Raw genomic sequence first — 27782 nt, forward strand, 5'->3', positions numbered from 1 at the left:
CCTCCAGAAGAGATTTCTCTCATGCTCCAAAGTTAAAAACCACAATTGCTTCAAAAGTAGAGATTTCACGTGTCGAAAGGTTTAAAATATTCTGGTATTATAATTCTTCCTATGCCTTTTCTAAAGAAATATAGAAATATCACAGAAAAGTCTTATTCAGCATGATACTTGGACCTCTCTCATTTTTGCACTGAGATACTGATTGGGACTGGAAATGGGTGTACCACCAGAGCACCTCTTCCCTTTTCTCCAACCAGCAATTTCATGCACATTTGGAACTTCCCCCTGAAGGCAGCTACAGCACAAGATACCAGATACAGGCAGGATCACTTCCATTAGATGAAGATAAGAATTCACAGGTTTTGTTTGGTACAAAAGAGTTAAAACTATGGGCCTTTTGAACTAGAAAAATGAAGCTAAAAGTGTTCAGAATAAATAGGACAGACTGAGGGAGGATTTATGTACTAAAAAAACAGAAGAGCAAACCCTAAATTCACAGAAAGCTACAGGTATCTTTGATATTTTTGAGAGTATTTGAGCTATTCCTTTAATTGTAATGAACCTACAGAAATATCACAACCCAAACAATTTCAGGAACAGCAAAAGAAATAAATCAGTATGAGAGAAGTAAACAACCACACAATGTAAAATTCACTAATAAAATGCCATTTTAATAACTTTTTTTACAAGGAATCCACCTATACACTATAGAAAAATAAACACCACAGAGACTTTTTGCAGCTTACAATACAGCGATGCAGGCACACCTCAGCTGTTGACTTAATTTCACATGAGAATGTAAAACATTGTTCTTAGTGAAAAGTAAGTCCCTCTTAAAGTACTAAAATATAATAAAAAGAGTCATATAAAAATCTGCTTTAAAAGCACTGCCCTTTATTCAGTTGCATGGCAGATTGCAAGTGCATCTGTTGAGTGAGGACCAACTCAGAGGAAGCAGGAACTTGCAGGACAGATTTTCTAGGTGTTCCCATCACTTCCTTAGGTTTCTCTGATGAGGTGAACCTAGCACTTGTCCTAAATTAAAAAAAAAACAGATCAATATTAGAAAACTGCTTGTGTTATGAAGCAACAGTGTACAATTAGCAGCATGTTATTTCCTCAAAGCACTTCATATGAGCTACACTGAAAGCAATTCCAATTTTCATGAGCCACCTAGGAGCAATCCCAAACAGGATTTGAAAGCCTAAACATCTGCCAAAGCAAACCTTCATACCCTGGGAGCAGTGCTCCATCACAGGCCTGCTTTACCCCAGTGACAGCTCAGTTCTGCCACTCCTGTGGTGATTCTTTAGTTCATTGCAGCTGGGAAATCACTTGGCTGACAGCACTGCTCTAAAGATTGCAGCATCATTCTGTAATGCCTGGACATGATCATCCTGGTAATATGGAAATGACAGAAATCATAGACACTTTTCATACAAGTGTTTATGGTGTCCCAGCTGTGCAGTACTTATTCCACACCTGGAATGAAGCAAAAGGTGTTACTTCCATAAAGGCTGACAGGTTTCAAGTCTAAAATCTGTTTATCTGTATCAGCCATGCAGCTGCAGTATTTGGGAAAAAAAAAACCCCAAAACAACCAAACCCACAAAGTCACAGTAATAAAGTTTCTACGTAAAGTCCTGCTGAGAACAATGTCAAAGTTCCCAAACTCGTCAGGATTTCAGGGTGATGTGATTACAGGTTGCAAGTTCCTCCTTAGGACAAGGTGTTTCTGTGTTATAACCAACATGTAACAAGAGGAGGTAATTAGACTAATTAAACGAAGTAAATCTGGTCTAGAAATTAGGTGGAACTGTTTTAAATAGCAAAGCTAAGTGCCACTACAATCCTTTGTGCGTTCTTTGATAAATCTTAGAACGAGATGGCTGTATTTACCAGCCTCCAAATCTTTTTTTAAAATCTGTTATGAACATAAGGAAGTGATAATTAAGGGAAGCATTACAGTTTGTGCTGCAGAGAAAGCCCTGCTCAGCTATTACAACAGCTATGTTTGACTTGAAAGCAAATTAACTCTATACACAGCTTCATTTAAATTGCAATACTTGCTTGCTTAGATTTGGAAACAGGAAGGGGACAGAAATCACATGAAAATACTCCATCTTATCTTTCACTATGAGCTTAGAGAAACGCCACACTTGAGTAGTTTTAGGCACAATTCAGAAAGGTTTCCTTTCAGAGACTGACTTTGTTACCCCCCAATAATGATAATTACTCCTTAAAATGATGCTCTTTATTGGCAATGTGTACCAAGAACCTTGTGAAAAGCAGCCCAGCCTTGCAGGAGCTGTGAGGGGCGAGAAGGTGGTTCTTACCTGGCTGCACCCCTCGCAGCCTTTGCTGAATCACCTCCAAGCGATGGATATATTCTGTGAGTGACGGTTCAGGATCCTGAGGTGGCACAAGGGACTTGTCTGGAGCTGAACCTGGGGACTGGTGCAATCTTCAAAAGAAAACAAATTATTTTCCCCTTTTCATGCTATACTCTCAAGTATATCCAGAAGTTACATTCATACAGTCAGGAATTCTAGGCAAAGGAAATTGGAACCATCACCACCCTTTCCATTTGTATAGCTGTTCCTGGAAACAAGAGCAGCAAGAGGCATCATTTAGCCTAGCTTGGATCTACATCAGGCCTGAGCCACCACTAATCCAGTCACACTGAGCACCAGCCAGGGCTGCTGTTATTAATATCCTGCTCCATATCATACAGGTGACTTTTCTTAGCAGGCCTGTCAGGAGCAGACACATCCCATGACAGAGAAATAGGGTGGGGTAGAATTCAGTCTTGTTCAGGTTCTTGCAGGTCTCATACTCTCCAAAAACATTTTGCTGAATTCATGCAAACCAGAAGACTACTTGGCTGTTTGTGACAAGCAACTCAGCAAAGTTAAAAAACCCCTCCAAAAACCTGAAGCATCTCCCATCTCTGCAGACTGACCTGTTGTGTGAGCGGGAGGAGGACCGTGGGGAGAGGCTGACCAATCTTGCAGCGCAGCTGGTTCTGTGGCACAGCCCTGTGTCCCTGTCCTGGGTAGGGGGAGAGCTCACAGGGCCAGCTGGGGGCTGCTGCTCTTTCAGAACTTCTGTTCTAGCACCAGAGGCTGTGGTAAATATGGAGGGTTAAAAAATGTGCACTAGGAACCATTGAGAACAGGCTGTCAAAACACGTCCGATAAACCCATGAACATGACAGCAGAGCATGCTTAAGCTTGGTTTTAAATGCAGGTAAATACACTTTCTACAGCTAACTACTTTTTTATTTTTGTGGGGTTTTTTTCTTTTGTTTTAACTGTATTTAACAGAATTGTAATAGTATTTTGCATTGAGGTAGAAAGTTCAGCATTTGAGGATTCACATTTCTTAGGAATCATACAACAGTGGGTTTATGTACAAAGGTGGTGTTGTCTTTTAAAATAAGTATTTCCAGCAAATTAAAAACAGTGAAAATTACATAGTATCAGGTAATGAAAAATACACTGTTTAATCTGAATTTTGTTTAGCATTGAAAAGACACAATGGAATTTTACATCAAGGGCAACAGCTCCCCAATACGGGGTAGTGCATTAAGATGTTTGTTGGAATTCTTACAAAGGCACTCATCAGTAACTAAAAGGAACACTCAAATGTTCCTCAAGTAACTCAAGTCCTTATTGACCTGCATCAGACCATCTATCCATCTACTCTACAGATGGATAGTGGCAAAATAAACAGATTTTCCCACTTGGGTTTTGTTTTTAAATGGAACACATCACTGAAGAAATCAAATTACAAAGAAAATGACAAAGAAAACTATGTACTTATCCAAACACGTACCTGTGTTACCTCCTATACTGTGAGAAATGCTTTCACCCTGTGTGCTCTTCCTGCCAACTTTGTTCCACTTCTTCACCAAAAACTTTAACCTTGGTAAGAACACAAATTTGTACAAGCATTAAAAATAAACAGAAATACATTAAATTTTAATATTATTTGTTGGTACAACCGATTAAGTGACATAAGCAATGATTGTTGTGGGAATGACAGGAGAATTTTCAAATTCAATCTTTGGAATGCTGGCTTATCACATTTTACTCTGTAACAATCTTTGAACTGCTGAAAAACCTTGCTTGTTTTGGCTCTGCTCCTGATCTCCAGAGAGCTCTTCCTACCTGAGAGAGGGAGTTTGGAGATTACTGCACAAATTTGGAGGTGCTGCAGCCTTTGCTGTTATTATGGTATTCATATCAAAGACTCTGTGCCATCATCTGACAAACTTGCTAGCGATCATTTTAACTAGACAACAAAAAAGCTCAGAAATAACCACCTATTACACTTAAAATAACCACCTATTACACTTAAAATTGCCTTTTTTTTTCATTCAGTGGGCTTAAAGCCATTGGGAGATGGCATATTGTCCCATGTACAGCTAGCAAAACCCATTTGATAGTGACACAGCATGAAAAAATCACACCCAATGAAACACTACTGGATTCCAGAAAACCATTCCTGACAGATCCCATTCTGATACAGGACAGACGGTCCAGTGAGACCAAGGAGATAAAGGTCAGCCCCAAAGGACTCCAGTTTGTAAAGCTGTGCTCTGGTTGCCAAATATATTGCAGCTGGGTATCACTTCTAGTAGCTTTTTCATAGAATTATGGAATGGTTCAGGCTGGAAGGGATCTAAGGAAGCCCACCTTGCTCCACCCTCCTGCCATGAGCTGGGACACTTTGCACCATCCCAGGCTGCTCCAAGCCCTGCCCAACCTGGCTTTGAACACTCCCAGGGATGGGGCAGCCACAGCTTCTCTGGGCAACCTCTGCCAGGGCCCCACCATCCTTGCAGGGAAAATTTCTTCTCAACATCCCATCTAAATCAACCCTCTTTCATTTTAAAGATGTTTTTTCAAATCTTTAGCACAGAGCAAACTCAGCTAAGAAGTCATGTTTGAACCAGTCCTGGAGATTGCTTCTACGTGATATTAATGTAGGATAAGGCCATAGGAACAAGCAATTTTTGAAGCTTCCAAGGACACATGACCTATAAGAGACAGGGAGTGTTTTGGCTTTACCTTGAGATGGCAATGATGGCTCTGACTGCACACCTGAACTTGGTGAAGGGCCGGGAGTGGGATGCAGAGAGCTGCAGGTCTGCAGAAGGATAGATTCCCATGCGGGCAATGAGAGACAGAGTTGCTTGCTCACAGTCCTGAAAGCCACCAAGCAGCAGCAAGAGGTATTTCTTCTGATAAACTAGAGCCTTTCTAAAGCTCTCTGCTCGAATGTACTTTCGATATAATCTCTGCAACTGCAGAAAGAAAATAAAAATTAAAAAAAGTTCATTTTTTTCACAGTTACTGCTGCAAAAAGCCAGCCACAAACAAGGTATCTTCAGGTCAAATGTCAAGACTGAGGACACAAGGACAGCCAAAACAATTCTGTACACTGCTAAAACCCACCCAGATTTGGAGTGTCAGACCTCTTGAAATCTCCTGAATGTTTTCAAGCAAAGTTTTCATATTCAAAACTCTAGAACAGTTTAACTCCTTAGTAAAAAAAAGCACATCTGCTTTAAAAAAAAAGTAAGCCAGAATGCATGGTGGGAGAGATGCCTTTAAGATTTGATTACAATCAAAGTGTCAGAAAAATAAAAAGTATTTAAGATTAGTCAGCAGGGATTAAAAATAATGACTGTTTTCTATTTTCATCCTCAGACAAAAAATCCAAGTCTCCCTCTCATTTAAGAGTGGAAAGAAATTCCAAAGATCCAGATTACTTTTGATGCAAGTTCCTGTCTAACACTGAGAAAGTTCCAAAGGAACTTCTCTGATGGGGTACATATGGAGAAAGCTTGTAATTTAAAATAATAAATCAAACTGTTTGTCTTGAAAATCAACCTTTTAAAATAGCAACTGAAGATTACAGCAGTAAGTGAAAGATAAATCCATAATCTGACAGATGCCTTTTTTCCCCAGATCATGTTCAAATGATACCTCCTGGCTGTGGCTCTGCTGGCCCTCCAAGCTCCAGAGACCCACCCCCCCTTTGCTGGCTATCCCCATGATTTTACCTTAGGATTGGAAGTTTCTGCCACTGGTTTGTTTTCAATTTCAGCATTAGCTTTAGCCAGCTGGGATTCTGCCTGTTTCAGCATGTTCTGCAGTGTGTTCCTCTCTCGTTGCCAAGCCTCTCTTTCCAGCTCTTGAACAGGGGCAGAATCACCTGTAGATCTCACCTAAAACAGAAACCTAAAGGAAGTGAGCCACAATGGGTTTTGCACATTGTTTTCACAATCAAACACCTCAAACTGAGTAAAAGCCCAAATTTATGACAAATTAAAACATAGTAACAATGAGCCCAAAAGCCAGCAATGGTATTCAGGTGTTGAACAGCACAATGGGAAACTGAAATGCAGGAAAAGCCTTTCTGACTCTCATCTTTCTTCTACATGCACAGGCAGCACAGAAATAGTCAAGATGTCTGTGTACATGCAAATATAGGTTGTGAAAAATTCTGAAAAATCTCACATCCAATTCTGAGAGTCTGTTGCCCAGAGAAACTGTGTCCCTGGAAGTGTCCAAGGTCAGGTTGGACAGGGCTTGCAGCAATCTGGTCTAGTGGAAGGTTCCCAGCCCATGGCAGGGGGTGGAACAAGATGGGCTTTAAAGACCCTTTCAGTCCAAACCATGCTGTCTGTGATTCTGTGAAACTGAGTTTTGTGATAAGGAATGGGACCCAGACTCCAGCTCCAATTCTTCATGGAAGTTCTGCCTTCATAACCCTCTTTGTATCAACTACAAATTTACTGGTCATCAGTTACATCAGTGCATGATGCAGTAGTTCACAAAAGAAATAGAAGATTTTTTTTTTAAGGTAGCTGATGTTTTATCCCTTGAAATAAAATCCATACATTAGAGAAGCCAGTACAAACAACTGACCCCAGTTTCTCCTAGCAACTTATTTCAGTACAATCTGTAGTATCTGAAGGAATTCTACAAGACTCATCTAATGTCCTTGACTTCTGCTGCACCATTTGGCAGCTGATTGACCAGACAGCTCTATTTGGCACAGATTTTCCATGCTGACATTTTGCCAGGTTCCCTGTCCAATACTCCCCAATTATTTATTGCAAGTCAAGTGGGAAGCAGCAGAAAATTGCTTTGGTCTCCTGAGCATGTGGTTCAGTACCTTAAAGGAAGGAGAAATTCAGGGAGGAGACTGAAGGAAAAGGTGATTCTGGAAAAAAAAAATCGAAGTCTGGAAAGAGGGTAGAAAGTAGGGATTGTTTGTGCCCACAGAAGAAAACCTATAAAGGTGGAGTTTTTGCTCCTAATCTCTAGAAAGGCATGTGAATTTAAAGTGCTTTACTGAACATTTGTTTTTGTTAAAAAATAAAGTCAGGAAGCTTGAGTTCCTTTATTTTTGTGTGGTCAATCCCTGAAGGAGGAAACTCTGTTCCAACAAGGGTTTTGTCTACAGCTGACAGCTCTACAGGTTTGTGAGAGGAAGGCTTAACCAAAATAACCCCATGAACCTGGAGAAGAGGCTGCATCCCCCTCCTCAAGGCTGGAGATGATCCACTTGGCAACCACCTGTGTGGCTGCACAGGTGACAGAAAGAAAATATTAACTGTATTTTGTAAGCAGGTAGACACAGGGAGAGCTGCCACGTGCCAAGGGAGCTTGTCACACATCAGACTTGTGAACAGAGGACACAAAAAAACTTTTCACTTATCAGTCATAGATCTCTGTCTACTGCAAGAGAAAGACATAAAACTGCAGTTATCTGGGGAATCAGATGGAATCTAAAAGTTCTGCATTTATGTACTTTGTGTCAATAGACCCGAGCTTGGTCTTTGGTAATCCCTGGGCTTGTGTAAAATATTTGCAATACTGCAGACTTGGGCCAGAACAGCCCTCCTGAGATTACAAACCACTGTGGTGCTTTTGGAAAAAAAACTACTTGGCATTCTGGTGAAAACCAATTTTCTCTGGATGCATCAAGAAGCTACAGCAACACATCCCAAAGCTTGTGATCCTTGGACACATTACATATCTAGGAAAAAAGTGCTCTCAGAAGCAGACTCTGCAATATGACAAAACAGAGTGGGACATGAAAATATGTTAATATTTTCCTTACCTGAGTTGTAGGAGGAGACAAATCTGATTTTAGCTCCCTTAATGTCTGCAGTAAAGAGGCTACAGCTTCATCATTTGATGCAGACCAGTCATTAACCGTTCTGTTAGGCAGAAATACCTTTTCAGTATCAGGCTCATTTGTAAGAATGTTAACACACATATAATTGCTTCTTCCCACTACTTGACCTTTAAGGTTCTGAGGCTTTACTTATGCAATATTTACCACACAAATTACTGCAAATACGCAGAGAAATTAGCAAGTTCTGTTAATTATTAAGAATTAAAAGAGGTCTAAGCCATGACACACACAAGTTAATAAGCAGGATGGAAAGCAAAGTGTTATTTTATGAACTCACTTATCCAGAGTTTTATATATGAACTCATTCAGGTGCATAACCACAAAGAGCAACTGCTGCCTTATCTTCTCCAGCTGTTGCTGCTGCTGTTGCAATCGGGGCTTTTCAGTTTCTTTTGTCACAGGCTGTGTGGCACTTCCATCTTTGCTTGAGGTACACAAGAGTTCCTCCTGACAGTTTGGAGTTGGAGGATTTCTTTCTCTTAATACTGTCAGCATTTCCTGCAGTTCTTTAATTCTTTGTTCATCCCTTTGGTGTTGCCGTTCCAAGTTTTGCTGTTTGAATAGAGTAAGTAGAGTAGTTAATTGCATCTTATATATATCCACTTATGTAAGTGTCACCCACCTAATCAGCATTAGCATGTCCATTGGGTGTTCCTGAACTGCCAGACCACTTCTGGGGAAGGCTTAGAGCACTGCTTTCCAAGGCCACCAAGAAGCCAGTTAATGACAGTGGAGTGGCCATTGTCTCCATCCAAGGAGAAACCCAGGGTGAAACCAACACTGTCTGAAGCCATGACTGGGATCCTAGCTCAAAATAAGGGCAGTGACATGAAACCTAGTTTGGTTTCATCCTGCATTTAACCCATATTCATCCCCGCCTGTAAACAACCAGCATAGGCAAAAATTTAAAGATCAACTTCCATCAACAAGAAACCCAGACACAACCCCTTGAAAACAGCTACATTTCACAAAAGCAGGACAAGAGCTCGTTTAATGCATTTTTCAGAAGGAAACATTCCAATCAAAGAATACCATCCAGAGGGTTAAATCCCAGTGTGTGGCTATTTCAGTGTAAGGCAGAGCATTCTCACCAGTCTCTCCTGATCTCTCTGCCAGTCCTTCTGTTTCTGTAGCTCTGTCTGTTGCTGCTGTTTCTGCTCTCTCTCCCTCTCCTCTTTCCTGTTCTTATCTTGCTCTTTAAGCAGTGTGAAGAGTGACTGCAGTTGTTCCCAGTCCACTTTGAGCTTGACCTCTCTCTCCCTCTGGGCCTCCAAGGAACGGATCACCTCTTGCTTTTGCGCCTGAAGAGACTCCAGGGTGGCTCGCAGTTTGTCACTGACCTCCCTCTCCTTCTGGGTTTCCTCACAGCACATCTGTACCTCAGCCTCCAGCTGCCTTTGGGACAGGATGGCCTTCTGGTGCATTTTCTCAATAACAGCAGCAAGCTCCATAGTTCTGCTCCTCTCCTCTTCCAGCTGGGCTTGGAGCTCTCGGACAAAGGCTTGTTCCAGCAGCGACTCCCTGTGCTGGCAGGAAGCCCCTTCCTTCACTCTCATGCTCAACTGCTCCGTCAGAACCCGCTCATGGTTCAGGGAATCCAGGAGCTCCAAGGAACGGTTCTTCTCAGCTTCCAGGTTTTTCTGCAGCTCCCTCAGTTTGTTGTGCTCCTGGGCCAGCAGGGCTTCGCAGCGGGAGTGCTCGATCTGCAGCTCCTTGCGGAGGTTGTCTGTCAGCGTCCTCTCGTGCTCCAAGGACACGGCCAGCTGGCACTTCTGCACCGACTGCACATCCAGGGCAGCCTGCAGCTCCTGGGCACAAGGGGGAGAGCGCATTGGTATTCCAGCACAAACACTCATCTGTGGCACTGGCTGGCATTTAGCCATTTTCAATCTCCTATTTTGTCCAGAAAGACATTCAAGACTTAACTAGAGTAGTTCAGGTATTAAAAAGTTTAATTTAAAATTACAGGTGACAGAAAAATGCTCTTTAGCCATATGGCACCAAGCAACAAAACCAAAAATTATCATGTTCATGTATCTGCCAGTGTCACGGATATATTTTATGAAAAATCATTTTGCTAGGATTTTTCTCCTGACAAGCTGAGAGGCCTCAGAAATGAAATGTAACCAATGATTATCTGCTGCTGTGGAATTCAATAGGTGCATCTTTGATTGGTCTCATGTGGTTGTTTTTAATTAATGGCCAATCACAGTCCAGCTGTCTCGGACTCTCTGGTTAGTCACAAGACTTTATTATCATTCCATTTCTATTCCATTCAAGCCTTCTGATGAAATCCTTTCTTCTACTCTTTAGTATAGTTTTAATATATAATTTTCTTTTAATATAATATATATCATAAAAGAATAGATCAGCCTTCTGAAACATGGAGTCAAGATTCTCATCTCTTCCCTCATCCTGGGACCCCTGTGAACACCACCACATGCCAGTACATTATTTCTTCTTCAGCTACTAAGACCCTCATTAGGAATTCACTACTTTTTACATCACTCAGTCCCATTAATAAGTAACATCTGCAACAGCAATGACCCTGTTGTTTTAAGAAGAAAAATCTAAGCAGTAAGAGTAGATATTAAGCTTCAGAACTTGGCAGCCCATCTCTTCAAAGCACAGAGTAGAGACTGAAAAAAATAATCACAGAATGTCTGGGTTGGAAAGGACATGAAATCTCATCTCATTCCCACCCCCTGCCATAGGAAGGGACACCTTCCACTGTCCCAGGTTGCTCCAAGCCCTGGCCTGGGGATACTTCCAGGGACGGGCCAACCACAGCCGCTCTGGGTAATCTGGGTGCCAGGGCCTCATCACTCTCACAGGAAAGAATTTCTTCCTTATATCTAGTCTAAATCTACCCTCTTTCCCTTTGAAATCCATCCCTAGGGTCATTCTGGGAGCCAGTCTCTTCAGAAGGAAAGGCAGGGACTGAAGGGGCAGTGTAGGGCACTGCAGACAGCCAGAGCTGGCACTGCTGTCCTAGTAGGGAGGTCCACCCTGCCCTCCACATAGCCAGCACCATTTGTTATCTCCTAGAAAGCCAGGTCAGATGCTAAAAGGCAGAAGCTTTCCATAATGGGGCTTCAAAAAAGATTTGTGAATGCCAGACTAATCTGTCCAACAGGTACCCCTGGAGCAAAGCCCTTTTCTCCTGGCCTTGGCTACTCTGTCCTCCCTGCATGAGGAGGTTTCTGAAAAGGAGGAAGATGGTAGCAACATTTCCTAACCATGCAGCAGTAACAAATATCCCAGCAAAAATCACTCTCAAACTTAAACAACTACCAGGAAGGTGACAGGAGAAGCCAGACTACATGGAAATAGTCAGAATTGTGTTTCCTCACTTAGGGAATTTAAGGATTGTTTGGAGTCTTTGAGAGAATTTAGTTTTGGGGTTCAAGAAATGGTTTATGTTAAATCTTCCTCCTTTCCATTTACTGGAGGCCTTTTACAAGCACTGAGTCATTGCTATTACGGTCTTGGAGACAAAGTTGTTCACTTGTTTTCTCTTCAATTTAGAAGGGAACAGAACAACTTTGGTCAACCTCCAAAAATACATTTTATACTGAAAAGGCTTCACTTACTCTCTGCCAAACCTATTTATCATTGGGTGGTTTTCTTTATAATCTCAGATATCATCCATCTCACACCCTCATGCTAAGTTTGCTCTGGAATTAAGGGTGCAGTTACACAGCTGCAGGATCTGGCTGTCCCTACTCAGCAAGGGGCAGTACACAACAGGGGAAAATGGGAAAGCAAAAAACATTAAAAATATGTGGAGAAAAAACCCAACACAGCATTCAACCTTGGTTTATTTCTGCACGTGCAATTAATGAAAGTAACTGAGAGCTTTAACTGGGTGAAAAAAGACGCTGTGCACATGCAGAAAAGGTTTGGGGGTTTTAACAGTTACTAAACAAAGAACAGAGGAGGTGAAGAAGACTGCACAAATAACTTGCTAGTTAACGTCATGCCCCAGGGGAGCTGGGCGTTACCTCCATGGCTTTTGTCTTTTCATCCTCTGCCTTCCTCTGCTGACGCTGCTGTTCCTCAAACCAACCTCGCAGCTCAGAGCCCTTCAGCTGCTCAGCCTGCAAGCCTTCAAGTGCAGCTGCCAAGTCCTTTTCTTTTTTTTCCAATTCAACACTGCAAAGTTCAAAACGACATTTCTGTGTTCAGAACACAACATCCTTCACCAGAATCACAAGCAAGACATTTTGGGTTGGTTTCCCTATCTATGATTTTTGTTTCTTCAAAGCGGTCTCTGTCTTTCTAAAGAGGGTCAGTTTTCAAGTCACAGCTAGTTAGCAGCTGAAAACATTTACCTCCCTGCAAGCCAAGCTAGAATTGCTCGATTCAGTAACAATGAAGAGAGAGGTTATTTATTCTGGCAGAGCATAGCTGTTGTCCTGTGAGAGGAAAGCAAAGTATTGGCACACACTAAGAAGGGAGCGGGAAAGGAACATACCCAAGAGGACATCATTTAGTAAAGAAAACATAACCCTTAAAAGTGAGAGACCCTGTTTTTCCTCACTGTGTTTCCAAGTGCTTTATGGATGCAACTAGTATAAAGCTCTTTCAGAGCTTTACCTGCTAATAATCAAGTAAATGAATAAATCGACTCCTCACCGTAAATGATTTACTTCCCTCTGAAGCTCTTCCAGGGATTTCTGCAACCTTTCATTCTCTTGCTTGCTTCCAGAAAGCTCTGATTTCAGGGATGCTTTTTCTTGATTCAGGAGATCACATGTTTCAGAGGATCTTTTCTGCTCCTCAGAGAGAGTGCTGTGCAAGTCACTTACAATAGATTTTTCCTGCTGAAGTTTATATTCCAATAATTCAACTAGGATAAAAAAACACTGTTACAGTTATTTATATTACAGAGACCTTGACAATATGATATCACACTAATTTAAATTAGGAAAAATAGTCAGCTGTACTGAAGTGTTCTTGTCTGAAGAATTAATCTCTTTTCAAACATAAGAGGAATCAGCAAAAACATGTATAAACAATGTGATTCTATCACTGTGATATTTTGTAATATCATGAATGGATTTTAAAACTCATTAAACAAACTTATCCACTTACATATGGATAAGTTTCCTTACATTCCTTATGACAGGAATCACTATATAGAACCTGTTTTGCCAGCTCTGTTCAGGCCAGTGAGTTAAGTGAAACAACTCTCCCTAAATTTGGAGGTTCCTGTTTGCTAAGTACTTAAAAATAATTCATGTACCTATGTCTACAGCATTATGTAAATAAAATTAGCAATTAATTTCTGGATGTCCAGAAAACTTTCCTCTATTGGACTAGTGCATGTGCTATTAAATGGCTGAACCCTGAATGATAGTGATGGAAAACCAAAAAGAAGGAAAAAGCAGTGTTTGTTTTTGACCAAGGTCACTTGCACTTGTTTCCTTATTACATAAGAGAACCTGCTGTGAAAACCAAGGCTTGCTTATTTAGTCAGGAACATGGTTTAGCAGTGGCCTTGGCACTGTTTATGGTGAGACTCCACAGTGTTAAAGGTCTTATCCAACCTAAATGATTCTTTGATTCTAAACTAGCAAACATAAGATAAACTATTCTCTGCAAACAAGCTGGGGGTTTACTGTCCTTGCTGGGTTTTCACCATGTATTTACTGCTTCAGTTCCATTGCTTTGTGTTATTTCACAGCTTCTCTTTGCTCCTTACAGATTTATCTTAACTACTTATATGAGAAAGAACTGCTCTCATCATAGGCAGCCTGAGTGCATTCAGTAAAACTGAGGAATTGTACAGCATCTGCTAATTGCAAGACACCTTTTTTTTTTTTTGCCTTTGACCTTTGAGGCAAAAAGGAACTGATGCAGAAGTCAGAAAGAGCAGACAAAGCCAGTAAGAATTACCTTTCCTCCGGAGCTGGTGCTCCTGTTTGTTCCCATGATCTTCAGCCTTGGTGAGGCTTTCCTGCAGCTGCTGGAGCCTCTCCTGGTTCTGCAGGTGCGTCATGCGGAGCTGAGCCCGCAGCTCCTGGATTTCTGAGAGCAGGCTGTTCCTGTCTGAGGAGAAGAGGTGCTCCACAACCATCTGCCTCTGCTCCTCCTGAAACAAAGCAAGGCCTATTCAAACTACAAGGCTATTTCCATATCTTCTGCAAGGATAAATACTAAGGAAACTCCTGCACTACAAGTTTGGTACTGAAGCACTCCAATGACTAAGTTTGTGCTTCACATTAATGCAAAATGTTAACATTATGTAAAAAAAGAAAAAGCCCATTTCACTTGCCTTGTTGAGTTTATATATACCTAGAACTAAAGCTACAACCTAGAAACTAAATATTATTGGCAAAAAGCCCCCAGATTCAGAGTTAGTTCAATATATATCCTTTACAAGAGGGATCTGTGAAGTACTAGATAAATAAATGGGAAGGAGGGAAAGAATTCAACCAAGTATTTCCTATTCACTATCACAGTGTTCCTTAATGCCAGCTAAAATAATCAATAGGATTTGTAACACTATGGAAAAGGTTCAAGAAAAATGCTACCACAACAGAAACTCAGCTACTGATCCCACACCATCTGCATTATACAAGACATACAAGATAATAATATAATAATACACAAGACTTAACAACAGAAGCAATAAAACTGAAAAAAAATAAAAGAGAATAAAAAGGGATTTATGAGCAGCAGACTTAAAGAGCTTTTCATACTTGTTGTTTGATTATATACTCCAGCTTTTTCTCTAATGAACTTGTGTCACCAGATGCAGGATTGGAGAAGTGAGACTTCAAGTCAATTTGTAGCACATTTCTCTCCTTCTCAAACACACTCTGTACTGCTTGCAGAAGTTCTCCTCTCCAGTCAACAGCAACACCTGATGTCTCCTGTTAAAATATTTTTTTTTAAATGGCATCTCTCTCAACCTCTAACCCAGCATCTTTCATAGCTTAAGAGTATATCTGTTAATTTAAGCATTTTTAGAAGTGTTTGAAGAGTCCTGTCCCTTACTCCTTAAACATATATATACACACAGACATGTCTCAAAACATTATGTATATAACATACATTTATATATATATATATATATACATACACAACCTGGTTCCCTTGCTGTAAAGGGTATTTTATAGCCATACCTTGTCTCCTCTGTCTGCCACCTTGCTGAGGTAATCCTTCAGTGACTGGATAGCATCCAGCAGGGATAATCCCTCCTTCTGCCAGCCCTCCATTGCCACTTGGGTCTGAGGGATGTTCTTCAGCTCCCTCAAAGCCAAGGGATGCTCTGACAAAGCCAAGATTTTGCGGCTCTCCTCATAAACCATCTTCAGCACAGTCTGAGAAGCAAAAAAAAAAAAGATAGATAATATTAGGAAACAGGCATCAGCATCCTGGCAGTGTAAGATGAGGATGGGATAGTGCTAGACAACAAATATAAGGTGTCTGTATCAACACACTAAGATGCAATTAAGCATAAATTATTATTTATGCTTACAGCCAAAGGTCTGTACTTCACCTTTGTTTCTGAACCATTCAGCTAACTTTGCTGGGAATAAATTAAACTCTATCAAGTCTGAAGCAATCTTACTAAACCCCAGTGATGCCAGAAAACTGAATTATGTATTTAGACAACCTTGGCTTAATTTAGCAAATTATGTACAAATATCAACTCCCAAAATAACCAGTTCTAATAATTTACACAGTGGAAATGGTTTCCTCTGACACTGTCAGGCCAAATAATGTATTTTAAATAAATTCTCTGTTCACAAACTATTACATCATGCACAGATGTTTCCTGGCCTCTTCTCAAGGAAGGTCACTGGAGATTTAAATCCTTTTCTTACACACATCAGAAATATCCCAGCCTCCATGTGGAGCTGTTCCTCATTGCTATGCACTTTAAAAACAACACAGAGTATTTTATTTAACTCTTTATATTCTTTCCTTGCACAACTTTTAAATTACTTTTAAACAAACTTAAGTTGCTTTTCTGTCACTGGAATCCCAATAGTGATTACTTGAATAATTAATGAAATCCTTTAGTAAACATTAACATCAAAGGCACAGTAAAGTGCTTGAACTAAACATTCAGTACTGGAATATGCACTCAGATCTTACAGACAGTAATGCCTAGATTGATGCACCACAGAAGAAACAAAAAAACCAACCAAACAACCTGTTTCTTAGGGTAAAATAAAATTCAGCTCTTGCATGAAGTCTCTGACACAGAATTTTTTAGACACAGAATCCCAGTTCACTGAATGGTTTTCAGTTGCAAGGGACCTTTTAAGACCATATCTAGCCCAGCTCTGCTGTGACAGGCATGGGGAACATCTTCTATTATTTCAGGTTGCACAAAGCCCCATCCAATCTCATTTTGAATGGATTCTGGGATGGACTTCTAGAGATACACCACCTCTCTGTGCCAGTGTGTCATCACAAGAAGTTCTGTACTTATGTCCAATCCATTTCATGATCTTACTGGGCAGTGAGGTGAGGCTGAACCATCAGTAGTTTCCAGGGTGCTTGCTATGAAGCTTTTTAAAAAGAGGCTGCTATGATTTCCTTTTCTCCAGTCACTGGGGACTTGATCTGACTGCTGTGACTCTTCAGAAACAATGGAGAGTGGCTTGGCAATTGCAACTGCAAAATTTCCTCAGGACCCTGGGATTCATATCTTTGGGTCCCATGGACTTACCTACGTCCAGGTTCCTCTGGTGGTCCTGAATCTGATCTTTTTCTTACAATAGGAGGGACTTCATTCCTCCAGTCCCTTCCTCATCTAATTTAAAGCTTTCCTTAAAGGTTTGGCCACGTTATTGGTGGAGACATCTCGTCTCACTTGGGTAAATTACATATCAAATATCATACATTACATAATTATGATATGTACATAAATTACATATCAAAGGTAAATCCATGATAATAAAAATGAAAACCTTGAGTACTGCACCAGCTGCACAGCCAGGGATTCTATCCTGGTCCCCTTCTTGTGACTGGGAGAATAGAGAGAATATCACCCGTGGTCCCAAACCTTGGGACTGCCCTGTTGCAGTGTTGTAAGACCCTACACAGGTGATAACTGCAGGGCTCACTCAGCTTGGCAGCCTCAATGACACCACAAATACAGGCTGCAGGTAAGCAACAAGCTTCTCTAGAGAAAGTATCTGGATGGCAGGAGGCTGCTTCAGTGCCTCTCAGTAAGGAATCTCCAATTACTACCACCTGATGTGCTTTTCTGGTAGCACTGGTTCTCGTGCCAGCAGATGGTTTCATCAGCTTTGCATGTTTGGCTTTTCCTGGATCACATCAGTTATTCCATGTGTTCTTCCTCCTCCAACCCTAGAGCATCATGTGTCTTATTAAGGGCAGATGGATGGGCAAAGGATCTTTGTTCTGACTTGAGCAGCCATAAAGGCCCAGCCTCTTTCATCTTGTGAGTTACCTGTGCCAGGTAACTTGAGTGAGTTTGAATTCAGGTTTACCTTCCTCCAATTTGCTGGGCAAGCTGAAGGAACCTGCTAAGCATATTAGGAGGCAGGATTCACTTTCTAGGAAAGGTATTGGTTCTGGTTTCTTATTACTTGAGAACTCACTGTAACCTACTGTATATTCTCTCACAGATGAGAATTTCTCCCTTTCTGTAGCTGGGATTTTTGAAATGGCTGAGAGCTTGCTCAGCAAAGCAAAGAGTTCTAGGCATATACTTGAGCTTTTAATTACTGACTAGAGTGAGCACTCACTGCTCAGTCTTCTGCATATTCCTCATGTTGCTTGAACTGGCTCTGACCTATCCCTGAACTGGTGTTTCCACAGCCCTCCATCACATCAGGATGACAAGAACAGGCAGAGGAGCACGATATCAGCCAGCTGTGGTTGCTTCTGAAACAACTTTCTGTGAAGCCTCCAAGGCAAACCCCCAAAGCAGAATAAGCAGTCCTTGTACCCCCACATCCTGAAACAGCACCAGTGCTGTCACAGCAAAACTAGTTCAATTCTAGCAAGTACAAGCAAGTGTCAGTAAGGTTGTCACCAGAGATGCAAGGACAAGAACCATCATCAGCTTGCAGTTGAAACCAGTACAGAACACTTTACAGTCTAAGTGTAGCAGCTACTTTATATTACTAGCTCCTTTTTGCTGTCCAGTTTTAATTTGCTGGTATGCTCAAATGAATCATACATCACCTTCATCTGTGGTGAAAGTATTTCCTTTTCTTTCATGGATTCCATAATATCTGGAATTATCCCTCGGTATCGCAGGTAAGCCATGACATTGGCATCTAGGTGATCTGATGTTTGTAGCTCCTGCTTTAGATTGGCTGCCAAATTTGAGCTGGTATCTGAAAGAAAAAACAACCCCCATTCCCACAAAGTGTTATAAATATGGAAAGAACTTGAAACTACAACAACCACTTGCAAAACAACCACGATTTCTTCTGCTCGTACGAATGCGGGGTCAGATGGAGTTGGTTGGTTAGGATCTCAATTAGATTAAACAAGTTAAAAATCATTAAGTTGCCTTTAGAACCAGAGAAGTCAAGTACTTAAGTCAGGACTCAAAGCCCAAGCCTCTGTCCTGTATGTAGAAGAAAAGGTAAAAGCAGGCACAATATACATTTATATATAATTATATATATATGTGTGTGTTTGTGTGTTTCTTAACAAAGACCCACCTGCCTAAGGCACAGCTTTCCAAGAAAAGACCCACAGTAAAAGAAAATGGGAGAAAGGAGAAGCATGTTTTAATATTGAAGTTAACAAAAGGTCTAAAAGGGTCTAAGTTCAACTTACTGCTGCCACATCCATCGCTCATGGCAGATGCTCTTGATCTTTCATCATCTTGTAAATCAGAAGGGGTTAAAGTCAGATTATCAGCTTCTCTCATCTGCTTGAGAAGAAATTTTTCATGTTACTTTGGCTTTCTGAAAGTAGGTGTTGGTTTCAGCATTTATGACAGCTTTTTTACTAGTGCAGATTTTAGCAAATGCCTACTTGATCCAAGTGTTAGAGATGGCAAATACCATGATTGATTGCAACATTGGTGCTCCCTGGAAACCATTCCATCTCATTTTTTTCCTCTTTCAGTAGTTTTAAGACACATGTACTTATATTTAATTAGCCATCAAAGCAAGGCACAACAAAACACAGCCAAAGAGAAATTTTCTTAAGTACAAACTTGATCTTCCTGTGAAATTACAGAATACAGACAATATATATAAATATATGTATACAATATATAAAATACTGCCATTAAAGCCTCAAATCCAGTTTTGAAAGTCTCTTTGAACACTCAATAACAGATTGTTGAAGAAGTGGGGAGCTGTTAGAGTTCACTGAGCACTGTGGTAGCAAAGGATTTACATGTTTAGCTCAACTACTGGCACAATAGGTGGTAATCAGAACTTTACCAGTTTTTATCACAGCAAGAGAAGAACTAATAATTGTATGTCCAGAGCTTCAATGGACCAACTCCCAGCAGTGTGTAGGTTTCTACTACTTGGAGCCCATGGCCTCTCAATGATCCCAGGGGGACAGGGCTGAGCAGTCTTGTTTAACAAGAATTAAATCAGACATGAAATATCACTTACCAGAAGCTTCTTCTCCATATCTTCATCATCATCAACAGAATAGGTACTTTCAGAAAAAGCTGGAGATTTTCTACCTATTCCCATTGCTGCATCCCCACTGACATTTTCATCTAGGTTAGAATATCCCAGGGATATGGAATTCTCTCCTTGCAGGGATGACCTTGAGTGCACAATTTGAAAATCTGTGTTTTCAGCTTCTGAGAAGGGGGTCAGGTGAAGCCCTGGCTGAAGTTCCATGCTCATATCTTGCTTTCTCATGATCTCAGGCGAGCCCCATGAAGACATACTTGCAATTAAATTCTGGTAATCTTTTGGAGTCTCTTTGTCTATGCTCAAATTGTGTTTTGGTGAATCAGGAGTTTGATGAATTTCCAACATCTGCTGGCAATGCTTTTTCAAATCTGGATCCCCTTCAGAGCTGTGGATCATGTCCAACTCCTGGCACAAGATATTTTCTTGTGATTGCTTCATCTGTGTTTTTGGATTTTTATTGTGAATTGTCAAATCAACCATAACTTCATCTTTTTCCTGTAATGAAATAACACATTAATTGTTTAATGGAATTTGAGTATGATTTTACAAACTGAGAAACATGCACTTAAAGACCTTTTAAAATTGGTTGATTTTTCCTTCAATCACTTGAAGTCATTTCAAGGTAAAATTACTCTTTTCACCTCTGATTCTGTGACTGAGTGAAAATAATGCACTATTTGAGAAGATAGTTTATTTTAAACCTGTCAACATGGAAATGTCATTTGATCCTCCATACCTGTTAGTTTGTCAGATACAGTGAATAATTGTTATCCCTCTCATTTTAGACCATTACTTTAATCCTTTTGTGTTAATCATCCCTCTTAATCATCTGTTTTAAGCCCAGTGCCAGGACTTTACACATTTTGCTGCTCCTCCAGCTTTCATTTCAATACATTTCCTACTTTTCACATTGTTTCCACTTTGGAACCCAAGCATAAATGTAGGAGAGATTCTTTGCTCCTTTAAGAACACTGCATTATACTTTTTCTAATACCTGGATGAGCTAGATCCATAGGAAAAAAAGTCTATTGTAATGAATGTTTGAAAACATGGTAGTTTATTTACTTTGATTCCACATATTCTCCAATTTTGATAACTATCCCTCCACAGCCTACTTAAAAACTTCCACTTAAACATGGAAATAAAACACATCTACTGACACAATCATCAATTTAGACCTTTCAGAGTCTGAATTTCTACTTGAAAAGTGTTTTTTAAAATAATTTAACTGCCCCCAGCATGCCAGCATTCCCTGATATCCTTCAAAATGTTAGCAATTCTCTCTTCACTGGATCCTGGATTAATTCTGTTATTTCAACAGGGATCTGACAATCCCTGCCTGTATTAACAACATGGTCCAGTAGCCACTGGACTGGAAGTCTGCTGCCTTGTACAGACATCCCATGGTCTGAAGTGCATCAGTCTGCAGGGGCCATTTAACACTTTTCCCAGCTATTTCCTTTTCCTGAGAGATTTCTGGGGCAGACCCTGAAATGCACAGAGTCACCCAGGCACTGATGGCACTGCTCCAAACTTGAACTTGCAGGCAAATAAAAATACAAACACCAGGAATGATCACATGTTCTGCATAGCTACACTCTTCGTTTCTGCTTTAAAAATAAACATGTCATTATACACAGCAATTACCCTATCATTTCTTGAAATAATTCATCTACCTTGGGTGATTATTGTAACATACTGCCAAGCAGGGCCCTGAAAATCCACTTAGCCTGACACTGGATGTTTTTCCTTTCCTGTATACTCCAACTCTTCATATAAACCCTCTTAACTAGCACTTATTACCTCTGTAAGCCAGGCTTTAAAGACAGTAACTTGGTGTATGACAGATTTCTACAGCTCTCTGAAAAAACGGTGCTACTGCTTTCTAAAATTGAGTGATTTAATAAGAATTTCAGAAGATTATGTTACTTGGAGCAAATGGTTCTAGAGAAGATTCAGAATAATTACAAGCAAGAGTCACAGTAAATAAGAATTTCTGAAAGGAGACATGATGAAATGTCAAGCAGCTCTCCATTCCATGAACAATTGCAATCAGTCTTGGTAGCTCATGGTGGGCTCATTGCTTGGCTTGCAGATGCCTATCTTCTCACTCTCCATCCTCAAGAGATCAGCAGGGAAAAATATACTGGAAAGAACTCACAGGTGGAAAGAAAGAAGGAATATCACCTACTCACTACTCTTGCAGGCAAAACAGAGTCAGATGGGGAAAATTTACTTAATCTATTAATGTATTACTAAAAAAAACATCTCCACAACAAATAATACTACTAAAAATCAAATCACGTACCTGTCTAGCAATAGGGGAAGCCAATACTCCAAAAGACTGATCAGTATTTGCTTCTAATTCCTGCACTCCATTTTTAAGGGCTACATCTTTTCTTTTGCTCTGGCAGAATGGCTTGAAAAATTGAGTGTCTTCATGACCTACTTGCTTGCAAGACTTCAACTGTGAAAGCATTTCAGCTCTTTCCAATCGTAGGGCTTCAAGCTCTTTCCTATGTGCCTTGATTTCACCTTTCAGTTTTGCAGTGCCCCCCTGCAGTTCCTTGATTTCTCTCAGGTAAGCTACTTCTTTCTGATTCAGTGCTTGCACCTGGAAATCAAGTCTGGAAACTTCTAATTGCAGACTGTAAACATCTTGTGCCTGACTTGCACCTCTCTTTTCCAGCTCTGTTTGGAGCTCTGCTGCTTTTTCTGTTAAGTACTGCAGCTCAGTTGTGTCAGCTTCTCTTTGATCAGCCATTGTCTTAATTTGCATCTCTTTCTCTAGAATATTTGCTTCCCTTTCCTTCACCTTATCTTCAAGTTCCTGAACTCGAGATGTAGCCATCTTTGTCTCAGCCTCTCTCTGAGACAGCAGAGTCTGGGAATCCCTGTATTCTTCCTGAAGAGCCTGATGCTGGATTCTCAGGGAGGTGAGTTCTGCAACAGACTGCTCTGATGACTCTCTCAACTGTTGGCATTTTTTCTCCAAAATTTCCACTTCTGTTTTGAGCTGCAATTCCTTTTTTTCCAGCTGCTGCTGCAGAGCTTCTTTAGAAGCTGAGACAAGCTCCAGTTCCTCCTGAAGTTGTCTCACTTTGGAGTGTACCAATGAGTTTCTTCTGTTTGGATCAGCATCACCTTGGCAAGCTACCAGTCCTTTCTTCAGCTCACTCTGAAGGTTTTCCACTGACTTCTCCAAGGCATCTTCATAGAAATAAACTGGGTTGTCACTGTCTTCATGACATACTGGTCCAAATTGTGCCAGCTCTTTTTGAAGCTTCTCAATGACTCCATGGAGTTGCTCCACCTCTTCATCCTTGTCCTTGCGCAGCCTCTCCTGGTCAAGGCGAAGGTGCTCAACCAGTGACCTGAGCTCCTCAATTTCAGGTTTTTGGTCTTCTTCAACCTAAGCAAAAGGAAAAGGACTGAATATTACTGTATGTAGGCAATTATTATTGCACACAGAGTTTATATTTCTCTTCTGAGTCACACAGGCATTAAATCACACATTTAACAGCAAGAACAACCACGCATTTCAGCTGGTAAATTCTCAAAATAATCTCTACCTACCTAAAAGAATTATCAAACAGATGTAATTTACAGTAAGAATCTGCACACCTTGCTTCCCCCCAAAATCAAGCAATGAACATATAGTAAGCACTCTTACTTTATTGTCCAGAGCATTCTGCAGCTCATGCTGAAGTCTCTTTATCTGCTCATTCAAGTGATCAATTTCTTGATTCTTTTCTTCAAGCAGTGCTTGTGGGAATGACAAAGCTGAGGAATCACCAATACCCAGGTCCTGGCTTTGCTTCACATGAAGTTTTGTAAGATCCTCCTGACCAGAGAAAAGAAATCTCATTAGAAAGGAGGACTTTACTTAAACATTCTCTTACTTACTATAACGGTGAAGAGCTCAGGAACACAACTACAGCTTCTTCTACAGGTTCACATCACTGTGTTAGACTGCCCCAACCCAGAAAATAACCTCAGCTTTTGATTTAAATCAAATCACTGCAGAATATAATGCTCCAAGCATGAATTTAGAATACTTTGGTTCTATGACACTCAGCATTAGTCTTGTAAAGGTAATGTAACATTCTGATGGCAAGAGAAACATCCCAAAATCTGTTTACAACATCATGAGAGGAAGACCTCAGCACTCAAGCAAGCATGTCTCTGACATTTTAGGCAGTGCACTAAAGCTAGAGGAACCTACCTGCAAGTGTGCATTCTCTGCCTGAAGCTGGATGATGTTGGAAGTACTCAAATTTTTTTGTATCTCTAACTGCAAGTTCAGCTGCAATATCTCCTCATCTTTCTTGCTCAAGTTATCTTTATATTGTTCTACTTGGTCTAGCAAACTTGCAATCTAAAAAAAAAGAGAAAAAATGCATAGCTGTTTCAATTAATTCCTCTAAGATAAGTAATACAAGGAATGAAGTTTTAATGACAAAAAGCAAAATCAGCAAATTCAGTGATTTAAACTCTAATCAGCTTACAATAATCAAATATAAATAAATAAATATAAAAAGAGTAAGAAGCTTATGTTCCAGCTCCTCATCTGTAAAACCCAAGTACTGCAAAGGTGGGTTTCTGCTTTCTTTTTAAAAAAAAAATAATCAACCTGCTCACAAAAGATCCATTAATGTGTACTGTGAGCAATCAAGGCTTTGGTGTCATTGGATGTAACAATGTGAGACAAATTAGCATTTGATGTGCAACCAACACAAGCAGTCAATATAAACACCATCCTTGTCCTCCTCCCAGAAGCCAGAAATGAGCCTTGCAGTGCTAATCCCAATAACACAGACAAAGAGATGATTCAATAACCACACTTTTCTCTGCAGTGTGATGTTGCCATCCACTGTTTTCAGCATCTCTTGTCTTCATGGCTAGCAAGTATAGTGGCTTTGGGAACTATGGTTGTTGAAATCAGACTTCATAAGAGAAATGGAAATCCCATCTTGAAGAAATTTATTTTTATTATCTTGTTCTGCTCTTGAAAGAATGGTGCTGAAGGCTCACTCCTGTTTTTCTTTTTTACACATCCTTAACTGGACTAAGTTTCTACATCACAGATATTATAATAATATAAAAATACAGTGGGATTGTGTATACATTTACACTGTAAATCCAATAAGAGTTCCATATATTGTGAGCCATTTTCTCTGTTTCTTCTTAGCTTGACATGAAAATTCACCACAAACATTCTCTCAAAACAGGTCAAATTACACCATTATCGTGTAATAATATAAAATAATTATCTAAATAAAATTATATAATATATAAATATATATATATAAATACTATAATAATTATCTCTCACTTCAAAAACTTATCTGTCTATTTCAACTTTGGAAGGAAAGGAAAATCAGTTCAGAACTGATAGTCATCAGTCTCCAAGTGATGAGAATCATCACAAGATGGTTTCCAGCAGGGAGGGAGATGAGCACAGAACACAACAAGAAAAAGGAAGGTTTATTGTGGCCAAAGCAACTCCAAAAGTTTGTACAAGTCTCCCAAAGCTCTCACCTCTCTCTCCTTGGCCTGAAGTGCTTCCTGCTCTGCCTGTAGCTGCTCCTTCAGCACTGGGGCAGAGCTGGCATCCACAGGCACTCGGTGCCTTGCTTCATCCAGCTTAGACTGCAGGGCAGAGATCTGGATCAGGTTATTGTACTGCTGCTGTTGCAAGGCCTCTTTATCCTGAAAAATGATTTTTTTTTTCATGTTACAATTAATTGCTGTCAATACACAAACCTACTTAGCCAGAACAATCCTGCTGAAATACTTCATTGACCCTGACACACCCAGTACAAGAAGAGCAGTACATAATCCCAGTGGCCTATAAAAACAGGAATTCAAAACAACTGAATGCTTTTTTAAGCTCATTTAAGTTTTTACCCCTTTGCTTTTTGTAATCCAAGTTTAGCAACTTCAGAAAATTTAGCATTCAGTGACAAATTACACTTTCTCAGTTACACAACACTTTCTATGTCTAAGAACATAGCATCTTGTTCTTCTAGCCATTTCCAAATTGGATATGATACCATATATGTGCCAAACTAAATTTGATAGATGGACACAGTTTAAGAAATGAAGAGTACTGGGTAGATCAAAACCTACTCACAAACACATCAAGTTCAGTCAGAATGTGATAAAGCAGCACTAAGTTTGTCCAGCCTGTGATCTGCCAAGCTACCATAGCTAATTTTATTGAAAAAAAAAAATAAAAAAATTGGGTATTTCATCCTACTTCTGTCACAATCCTTCTCAGGAGCTGGGTCAGTCCAAGGTGGAAAGGTTCACTTGGGAATTATCCAAAGAATAAGCATACATATCTGTACTTAATACATTAAAGGAAAGCTTGACAAGAAACCTAAGACAGTAATTGCCTCTGCTGTTCAAGAGCAAACTTGCTAAATGGATTACAATTCTTAACTCTAGGCTGTGGTTAACTCTGTAGTAGTAACAAAGTGCTGGAAGTTTTGGACTATGGCAAGCAGATCTGGCTTCAGACCCAGAGCAAAAAGGGCTACAGATTAAGAGAATTAGATTTTAAGCACAGGTAATTATTAAAGACCCTCAGTGTTTTGATATTCAGTAACACCACCTTCTCAGAAGCTGCCAGACAAGCTCAAGAGCAGCTCTGAAGCAGCAAACATGACAACTGTTAAAAGCAGACTTCATAGTAGGACTTGGAGTCTTATTTAAGTCTTGTAAGTAATATCTAAGTACATACCACTTACAAGTAGTATGCAAGTCTTTATAATGGACTTAGTTTGTAGAACCAGAGATTATTTAAAACTCTGGCTGTGATATGTGCCATTAATGCAGAAGTTTAACCCAGCACTGGGTGCCAGACAGCATCACAAACACTACTGACAGCCCCCATAAAGCCACTGGCATGTAGTGCCAACCCCATTTAAATAAGGATTTCAAAATTACCTGTTTCAGTTCAGTTTCCACTTTCTTCATTTTCTGCAGCTGTTGTTCCAAGTTATGTACAGTCTTGGAGACCTCAGCACCACTGAGCTTCAGCTCTTGGATCTGTGCCACCAGATTTTCTATCTCTTTATCACGAGCTGCAATTTCTTGGTGTTTTCGCTCCTTTTCTAGTAACAGTTTATTGTAATCATCCATCTTCTCTTTTATTTCTGCTTGCAAAGATTCTACCTACACAGAAATCACAGTATACAGATATTCAGGCGATATGAGCAGATTTCCTGACAGATGAAAGCAAGAGTCATTTCACATTGAAGGAGGTTTTACTACGGATTAAAGTGGTGCTAAAATCTCAGGTGAAAATAAAACTAAATATGCATAGAAAGTAAGAAAAAGTTAGCTTTCTGAAATCTTGTTTTCCAAATGCAGCAGCTCTTAGACACATGTTTGATTACTCTCTCAACATCTGCAGTACTCTCAAAGTACTAGATGAAGGTTTACTCTCAAGCCTTTTGGTGATGGGGTTAGTTGGTTATCAGATTAAAAACCCATCAAGATTACATGAGTTATTAATAGCAGCATTGGATTTATTTCTGTGACTTCAGAACCCTCTTCCAATATTCCAAGGAATTCCAATTTAGAGGAAGATACCAAGAACTGAAGGATCAATATGCACTCAGAGGGACTCCCAGAGTCAACATAGGACAGGTACTTCACTTTCCAAAAATAATTTAAATATGAAGAGGATACAAATTTGGAATTTTAGCTGCAGGAAAACAGTCATTCATTGATCCCAGTAATCGAGGTGAAGGCAAGGCAAGGAGCTTTGGTATGACAGACAAACTACCTCAGGGTGTGATAAAGTCATTTAGCATAGTGAAAGCAAGCTCAGGCAGGAAAGCAGTGGGAGTGGAGAAATAATTTGGTCAACACCCATGAGCAAGGAAGATGGGATTTTACAAAATCAATTTTTTGTTCATCAAAAAGTGTCTGAAT

At 40.1% G+C, this 27782-nt stretch overlaps 1 protein-coding gene across 2 annotated transcripts in view; it reads right to left on the reverse strand.

Moving 5' to 3' along the window:
• Window positions 1–650: 650 nt before the first annotated feature.
• PCNT (pericentrin) overlaps window positions 651–27782 on the reverse strand; it is a 70449-nt gene continuing 43317 nt past the window's right edge. The window contains exons 33-54 of one of the 2 annotated variants that reach the window (XM_036386584.2): window positions 26790–27017; window positions 25377–25547; window positions 24061–24213; window positions 23509–23679; window positions 22144–23247; window positions 19803–20330; window positions 19006–19099; window positions 18400–18554; window positions 15354–15551; window positions 14928–15101; window positions 14122–14317; window positions 12859–13072; window positions 12225–12375; window positions 9312–10028; window positions 8498–8772; window positions 8143–8242; window positions 6074–6238; window positions 5076–5311; window positions 3838–3926; window positions 2963–3125; window positions 2337–2464; window positions 651–1035 (exon numbers count right to left, since the gene is read on the reverse strand). In XM_036386584.2, coding sequence (XP_036242477.1) covers window positions 992–1035; window positions 2337–2464; window positions 2963–3125; window positions 3838–3926; window positions 5076–5311; window positions 6074–6238; window positions 8143–8242; window positions 8498–8772; window positions 9312–10028; window positions 12225–12375; window positions 12859–13072; window positions 14122–14317; window positions 14928–15101; window positions 15354–15551; window positions 18400–18554; window positions 19006–19099; window positions 19803–20330; window positions 22144–23247; window positions 23509–23679; window positions 24061–24213; window positions 25377–25547; window positions 26790–27017 — 5454 coding nt within the window. In that variant the 3' untranslated portion in view covers window positions 651–991. Of the gene's footprint in view, window positions 1036–2336; window positions 2465–2962; window positions 3126–3837; window positions 3927–5075; window positions 5312–6073; window positions 6239–8142; window positions 8243–8497; window positions 8773–9311; window positions 10029–12224; window positions 12376–12858; window positions 13073–14121; window positions 14318–14927; window positions 15102–15353; window positions 15552–18399; window positions 18555–19005; window positions 19103–19802; window positions 20331–22143; window positions 23248–23508; window positions 23680–24060; window positions 24214–25376; window positions 25548–26789; window positions 27018–27782 lie in introns of both variants that reach the window. The other variant, XM_054515409.1, reaches the window with a different exon arrangement.

Source organism: Molothrus ater, chromosome 7, assembly GCF_012460135.2.
Source record: "Molothrus ater isolate BHLD 08-10-18 breed brown headed cowbird chromosome 7, BPBGC_Mater_1.1, whole genome shotgun sequence".
NCBI classification, from domain to species: domain Eukaryota; kingdom Metazoa; phylum Chordata; class Aves; order Passeriformes; family Icteridae; genus Molothrus; species Molothrus ater.